This window comes from Agrilus planipennis, unplaced genomic scaffold (assembly GCF_000699045.2).
Source record: "Agrilus planipennis isolate EAB-ADULT unplaced genomic scaffold, Apla_2.0 scaffold171, whole genome shotgun sequence".
In the NCBI taxonomy this organism is placed as follows: Eukaryota; Metazoa; Arthropoda; class Insecta; order Coleoptera; family Buprestidae; genus Agrilus; species Agrilus planipennis.
The window spans coordinates 255282-263667 of record NW_020438994.1 but is presented as its reverse complement, the minus strand read 5'-3'; the positions used below and the strand labels follow the sequence as shown (position 1 = coordinate 263667).

Sequence of the window (8386 nt, the reverse complement as noted above, 5' to 3'; positions counted from 1 at the left end):
GTCCGTCTCATCTTTCTCACCCGAACCACCACCCACCCATTCCCACGATTCCTGAAAGCAGGCTGAAGAGGGCCTTCCGCCCTACCTTCCGGCATAGTCCGGAGGGACTGCCCGCCCACCAGCATTACTGGCTGGTGGGAATGAAACACCCAAAAGTTTTTTTAAAGTTATTCTTCATTTGTATACCGAGCCGTATGGCCTAGAGGTTTAGACCACTGCTTAGTATTCGGGAGGGCCCCGGTTCGATTCCGGGTCCGTCAGCCTTGGTTTAAGTTTTTCTGTGGTTTCCTTGGATCACTTAGGAAAATGCTGGGGCAGTAATATTCCACAAATAAACTTTTATTCTCTTCTGTCTTCATTTCGTCCGTTTCAACTTTCTGACCCGAACCGCCATCCACCCATTCCCACGATTCCTGAAAGCAGGCTGAAGAGAGCCTTTCGCCCTAGCTTCCGGCGTAGTCTGGAGTGACTGTCCGCCCACCAGCATTATTGGCTGGCATTGGCATTGGAATTATTAACCTAACCTAACCTAACCATATTTAGTGCATTATTAATCACATCATCATTCATTATCAACATCATTGTTTTATACTATCATAAAATAGTCAAGCATGAATAAGAAAATAAAGTAATTACTTTGATAATAATCCCAACACTATCGAAGACGGCATCGAATCCTCCCTCCCGGTATCAGCACAACCGACATGGTGCAGTTCCGGATACGAAAATGACGATTGCACTTTATTATGTGGTGTTGTCGTCTACCGCCATCTAAAAATTCGTTCAAAATGCACGGACAACATTTATGTTACGGCCACTTTATTAAAGCACCGCTTTCCTTAGAAACCGCAGCGTTGTCAGGTTCAACTATATGATAAAGTGACTTCAACGTATCTCTTTTGGGCTTTTGTTTCTACCCACTTTGTTAGGGTCTGCAATAACTCTATAAACTTCTTCACGCAAAGAGAGTGGCATAATAAGTGGACGTGGAGCGCCGTTATTGATAGGTTTGACGATAGGTCGAGTACAAATTTCGAAAGTTAATGCAATTTGTCGCTAAGAACAATACCCTAAGGAGGAGTGTGAACCAAAAAAGTAACTTGCAACCAAAAAATGGAGAACAAATATAAGAGTAACAGTTAAAACCCCACCCTATTATCCAAATTAATTAAATTAATTATTAATAAAGGAGATGCGATCCCTCAAAAGTATCGTGTATCATTATCAAAACGTGATGCGATAGGAGCTTAGACGCCCCCAAGAAGCAGTATAGGTACGCCGAATTTATCACGTGCTTACGATTACTGCTAATCAGAACATCGCGCCCATTTGTTGCGCCGGTTGTTTACTTATACGTTAATTTTTATTAGAAATTTCTTATAATTTCTTGTACCTGTTGACTTCTCTGTTAAGGTGGTGAATTGTTGTGTGGTGAATTGCAAATTCCCAAAAACCGGGAAATAACGTTACAAACCGTAAAAAAATTACCAAATACATTAATTAACATCATGCTCTTTGATCGTCGTGTAATCATCGTTTTTATTTAAAAATTTTTCCCTCACCTGATTAACAACACATGTTGGAATTACAGTTGCATTCTTTTCGATAGTAGTCTAAAAGCCGAAATTTTTGTATGGTAGGTGTCGCCATAATTTGGTCGAAATTGTTTTGTATTTTTCTTTTTTGGCACTACTTCTACATTGCATAATTAAATTGTGTGGCGACTTGTTCGTCTCGAGCCAGTTCGCGCCACAAATCCCAGAGGTGTCCAGAAGTCTAAGGCAGAGAGCACGTCGTCAGCCTTACTGATAAGTCCAGGCGTGCTCTCGGGACGAAACATCTTTTCTCTCTTTTCAGTAGATGACGAGATATCTACATTACGATTAGACTTTAGGTAAAATGTCTTTCGTTCTAGGTCTATCTATTATTTTATCGGTTAAAGGTAAGCGCGATAAGCAAGGTGTAGCGTCGTATATGGTTGAGGGGTGTGTTAGTTAGTAGTCAACATGTAGTCAACGATTACGAGGCTGCTTTGTTAAATAACAGAAGAAAATTTTTAAGAATTACTGTTACGTTTAAGCCTTATAGTTTTTGTATAAGTGTATCATTTATGTTTTTGTTATCAATTACTTTCTTTATCTAATAAACATTGATTTTATCGAATTAACTTTCGGAATCGTCTTTTTTTCGAATCTGTGTCTGGCAGTGAAACAAGTAGTTTTAGTTTGTGGTCACAACATTTTGTGGCGACTGTGACAGGACTTTCTGGCGGTAGACTGAAGTTTTCAAGAAAATTTTAACCAGCTTTTACCGTATGGTTGAACATTCGTTTGTGTAGACACGTGTTCGTACGCGGGGATTTGATCGGGTTCGCCATCAGTTTTCGGAACTATCGATTATAACGGTTAGTATGCTAAATATAGAAAAAAAAAAGGAAAAATGATAGAGTTTTGTTAGTTGGTTTCACGCGATATGCGAACGGGTTAGATAAATTGTTTGAAGAAACACAGGGTTACCCTCAAGCAATCCATGTGGCCTGGGAAATTACGAAACATGTTCTTCCTTTTGGAGAATCAGACCGTGAATGAGGTACATTTGGTGGATGAAATGAATGCAGTCGATAGATATATGAAGAGATTTACCAAATTAATATTACAGTACAATTTTCAGAAAGAGCCAGAGGACGAGGCAGCACTGTTAGTCTAAACACCAGTTCTGATTAGCGTAAATTAAACTACCTAAAAGGAATGGAAAAAATACGGAGGCGACGTTAAAGATTGGCAACCACTTTGGGCTCAATTCGAGAAAGTGCTTGAAGATGCGTATAGTGATTCGAGCGACAATATGGCGTATCTTATTCAGACGATTATACCTGGCAGTTATGCTAGGCAACCCATGGATAGTGACCCTGCCGTTCAACTATGCAAATATTGTAGAAGGGCTAACCAACAGATTTGGCTGGTAGACCTGCAAATAAAGGTTTACGTCCGCGAACTATTTAAGTTTATTTTAAATAATGCCCGATTACTGAGTAAAACAGATTTTTCGGTTTTGTACGATAAACTAGAGACACAGTTGCGTGCACTTTAAACATTAAGGATAAGTTCTATAGAGTGTGTGGCAATGCTATAAGCGTTAATTAACTTATGTTTACCCTAAAGCTTGCTGCGAGTTTGACAGCTATCTATGGAATTCAAGCGCGGGCAGGCTCAGATAGATGGAGTAACAGACATCGAGATCCGATTGAAAAATTTGTGAGTTTTTTGAGAAATGAAGTTCAAAATGAACAGTGCATTACTTTGGCTACGGAAGCCTTTGGGTTGCCATTAATGAATTCGAGTTCGGACAATAATCGGGTTAATAATACAGGGAAGGTTGAAAAAATTGTACGCTCGCTGTTTGGTGGGACAAATTAGTTTGAACAAAAGCACCACTGTTAAAGTTAAAAAAATTGTTAGCGGTGAATCGAGAGTGGCTCCCCTTAAGAAGATATAAATACCTCGTCTGGAACTCCTTGAAGCTATGATTACAGAAAGACTTTATGACTCTGTCAGTAATGGTCTCAAATTCAATCATGGATGTTTTTTCTGGAGTGACTATTTGACTGTTATCCAACAGATTCGCCGCAAAGATGAGTGGAGCACATTCATTTGGAATCGAATAAAATAAATTCGCAAATTCTATCCTATTGCCGCTTGGAGATATTTACCCGGTCACTTGAACCCCACGGATCTTCCATCTAGAGAATGAACTCCTCTAAAAGATAAAAGGTTCCAGGATGGTTTTACAAAACCGCAGATATGTAGCCCAAAGAGAATCCCGAGTGAGAGGAGGAGGAGATAGATGAAGAACGGAAGAAAACTTTGGTCTCTAGGATGGTAAACTTCAGTTTGGACCAATACTACTCTACCTTTCTATGTAAAATCAAAAGAAAAGACATACTATCAACTTAACTACGGAAGAGATTAAACAGGCTGAAGTATCCGTTCTTAAAATTGTTCAACAGGATGGCATTTCTAATAAAGCTTCTGAAACGATTCGTTCACTCGCTTCTTCTTTTGGATGCACATAAAATTACTTATTTCTAGGAAAGACGATCTAGAAAACCTTCGTTTTCTAATTATTCTACCTGCTAAATACACCAATGTGTTGCGTTTTATTTTCTAAGTTCACCCATCACCAATTACATGTTGGTGCTTAAGGATTGTTGAGTTTGTTCGCGAGAGGTATTGGGTTATCGGTGTTCGACAGACGGTACGTTCGATAGTCTCGGAATCGCTATTTTTACGGTCCGGCAAAAAAGATTTGATACATATGTATACGTGTGCCGTGTATTGTGCTGTCCACTTAGAACTGCCCACTTCGTTGTCACCTTGTAGTGGTGGGGTTCCCATTTTGTTAGCGGGCGACACTTTAAAAGTGGTTGTGAGGCACTAAGAACAACCACAAGCTTGCAAGGAACAATGAATAAAGATAAGGAAACGCTTACTGTTTCAGCCCAATCGGAAAGGGCAGAGACGGCAGCGACGGTGATGCAAGAGCAGGCCCCGTTCGGTTGACATACCCACGTCGGTGTGGGGTGCCTGACATGGCTACCAGCCAGCGAAGGGCTTGTCAGGACGGTATTCAAGGACTATCCTCGGGAAGGGCGATTGTGAGGAAACAAGGTGGACAAGATCCCAAAGCGGTAGTAGTGGTTGACCTCGGCCAAGATCTGACCAAGAGTAAGGCGTTGCGTATGTAAATGATCCAATCGTGGAGTTGTATGTCTGTCAGTATACGGGATACGGAGTATTGAACAGTTCATAGAGACAAGAAGACGACGAGCGCTGTTAATCGGTCAATAATGAGTCACATCTGTGTCATAGCAAAAACATGACGGACCGAAGTGTGAAGGTAGTGAGAGTAGAGGGAGAGTCTGGAACAGGTTATCTTGATCAATAAGTTGGAGGCCTTAATCGTCCGTACGGAGGAGTACGCCTACGAGACGGCCGTAGCAGTGAGCGATATTGACATTGCTTAACCAACTAGTCTATTGGCGATCACAATCCCTTCCTGATTGAGATCACTGTATGTGCAGCCAACCGGAGAGCTGTCCGCTTTTCCAGCGTGGTCCATCAAAGATGCCTGTTCGTCTGACTGAGAGGAGTAGGTGCTTCAAAGGGACAGTCCCTTGACTCACCTCAAGAGGTCATTCCTCAGCGAGAAGGTAGCAAGAGTTGGTGGTGGACGCGAACGATCAGATCCTGCGAAGGGTTAGGCGGCAATGTCTCTATGAAGGACGAACGATCTCCGAAATCAAAAGAACGACCTGAGGCGTAGGAGAAAGCGAACCCAAAAGGCTCGCAGGATAGGACAACCGAACGCGAGGGACCGATAAAGGGCCTATAGCAAAAGCATCCGATTCTACAAGAGTGTAATAATCGACCCGGAATTTTAGAACCTGATGATGGATGACCTACTAAGAGAATATAAGGAGAGGTTCCCCCATCATTCCTTTCACCGACAATCTTTTGGTGTTAGTTGAGGGTAATAGCCGGGGGGAGTTGGAACACCGAGGTGGCACCTTTGTACCTGTAGCTGTGAGGTGAGAAGAGACGGTTGACGTTTTGGTTTCGACCAATAAAACATGTTGTATGTGCCTGTGTGCCGTCTATAATAATCAGAACGAAATCACAACTAACGTATTTCTATCTAATAGCATGCACTGAAATGTGAGCGCTATAGTTACACGAAGCCCTTGTGACGTCTCAGAATTGAGATGTAATATTTTAAGTCCCTGATTTCGGCAACGGATCGTCGCAGAAAAATGAGATTTGAAGTTTTTTTTCTGAGACATTAAAACCTTAATTTTCGGTTCACACCCTCTTCAAAAGTAACTATAGGTCATTGGTAACAATACAAACAAAGGTTTTCTTACATTCTAAAGTTTTACCCGAGGCTTCACTAGCGTTGATGTCCTTAATACGTATCAATCATCAAAGACCACATAAAAAGATTTTCTTTGTGGATAAAAGGTACCTTATGTCCTTTTCTGTGCCGTTGACAATGTATGTACAAAATGTCATGATGATGGGTTGAGTAGTTAAAGCGTGAGATAAACGAAATTCACTTTCATATTTATAATATTAGAATAATGTTAACTTCACTAGTATCGAGAGACGGCAATTTTTAATTGTTAACTTGTTGTTGCAACGATGTTTTGATGAGGTACTAATATCCTCCTTTGGCGATTTTATTGAATATCGATTCTGTGATTGTTCAATAATGGTAATGTTTTTAGTCGTTCCTTTGAGGGCATCGTCATCAGAGCGCAGTCGACGAGTTTTCCAATACGATCTAATCTTTTCATATTTCTTTTCAGTAATGGATTAATGAAGTTTTCGAACTCATTAGCCACGCTAATGGAAACAAATTTTCCGCTCAGATCCAACCATTAATATATAGAAGTGCTAGACGAGTATAGGTTTAATAGTACGAAGTACAAACATTTCTTGTTTGTTGCAATCAATGTGACTTTCATTCCCCTGTACGTTTCTTTTCGTTCTTGACATCTGTTATCGCTTCTTAAGTGTGTTTATGTTTCTTAGCATTGACAGTGTTTTTCTAGCGTTCGCTCTTTTGTAACCCTTTTTATTATAATTTCGTTCCTTGTTTAGGTAAATATGTGTACAAACAAATATCATCAAATGGCTCCTATGTCGCAGCTTCAATATTATTGTAACAAAAGTCAGTAAATCCCGGATTTCGATTCTTTATAGCTTTGCCGTCCTAATGTCGGAAGACCTTATTCAACCTCCTTTTAGGAATCGTAGAAATGGGTGGGTGATGGTTGGAATGAAAATGATGAGATAAACGAAACGAAAACAGAAGAGAGTAAAAGATTATCGATAGAATATTACTGCCCCTGCATTTGTCTATAAGCGATTGAATNTCACTTTAAAACAAAGGCGCTGGTCGAAGAATTGCTATTAATAATTATACATTTAAAGTTTACCGCTTTTATCCACTAATCTATAATTTTTTTAGTTTTTCTGTAGACGACAACAAACAAGTTTTTTGGCTCTTCCGAATATCCTTTTATTACTATCCACTTGTTGGTTTGGTCTGCATAATTGTTGTTGGTCTCATTGTAAGCCACTTCACCAAAGATGAAAAAGAAAAACCCGTGGACGCTCAACTGCTCAATCCATATATCTATCGATTTTTATCGTCAAAGCATTTCTCATCAACTCCAGTTAAATACGCATCAGTCAAAGGTGCTCTACAAATGACACAGGTTCAAGATAGTACTTGTGGCATAACTGAAAAGCCTAGTACACTGCAGTCATCGTAGCACAAAAGTACTTACTTTTGATAAAAATGTTTAAAAATAATCGGGGTATACTTCGAAAAATACTTTTAGTATGTAAAATATCAAAAATGGACGAAATTATAAATTACAGTATTCAAACATTATTAAAAAAATTGATATTTGTTAGAACCATTTTTGATATCTTATACCCTGAAACCTACTTTACTTAGTGGTATACTCGTATTATTTTAAAATTTTTTTACATCAAAAAGTCTTTTAATACGAAAGTTTATGTAAAAACAAATAAAAGCAATTTTTGTACAAGTTGTGATTATTTTCATTGTTCTGTTATTTTATTTATTTATTTAAGTTTTAATCAGCTGTAAGTTTAATGCAGAGTTATTAGTATTATACAATAGAATGAGAGCAGTGTGTTTAATGAGTGAGAATAAGTATTTCAAATAAAAGTTATATAGAATTAAGTGTATAATATCGTAAAAATATTTTCAAATCTAGCGGACTTACGGTTATACCGGAAATGTACAGTAACTTATTTTAAATGAAATCCCCTACTTTTTATTGCATTTTTGAATGTCGCACCGTTCTGGAGTTATTTCACGTCTCTTGGAAAATTTGACGTTTTCAGTGCTTGGCTCCATTTTAAATATCTCAGAAACGAAAGGACCTAGAGGTTTGCGGTCTTTATATTCCCTTTCTAGAAGAAATTCTCTATCATCTTAAGTACCAGGTAGACACGTACATTATAAATAGTACGATATTTATCGATGTCAATATCCACAAATTTAAACAGATATAACTTTTATTTAAATGAAATGTTTTTTCTCGTGCAAAATTAAATTTCCGTTCGACTGATATAGGGGTGTTGGTATCTGTGACCAGTAGTTTTTGAGAAATTTGAAATTTTTGTGAAATTGTTAATAACAGCGTCTTATCAAGTTAAGCGTTGTAGATATCTCGTTGTCTAAAGAAAAGAGAGAGAAGATATTTCGTCCTGAGAGCACGCCTAGACTCATCAGTAAGAGACTTATCAGTAAGGCTGACGACGTGCTCTCTGCCTTAGACATCGGAGAC

General features: G+C 38.9%; 1 protein-coding gene across 2 annotated transcripts in view; it reads left to right on the top strand.

Annotated features, from left to right (window-relative positions):
- LOC108739359 (sodium-coupled monocarboxylate transporter 2-like) overlaps nucleotides 1–7583 on the top strand; it is a 42938-nt gene extending 35355 nt beyond the window's left edge. The window contains exon 5 of one of the 2 annotated variants that reach the window (XM_025975729.1): nucleotides 7030–7583. In XM_025975729.1, the coding sequence (XP_025831514.1) occupies nucleotides 7030–7336 (307 nt within the window). In that variant the 3' untranslated portion in view covers nucleotides 7337–7583. The remainder of the gene's footprint in view (nucleotides 1–7029) is intronic. The other variant, XM_025975730.1, reaches the window with a different exon arrangement.
- The last annotated feature ends 803 nt before the right edge of the window (nucleotides 7584–8386 follow it).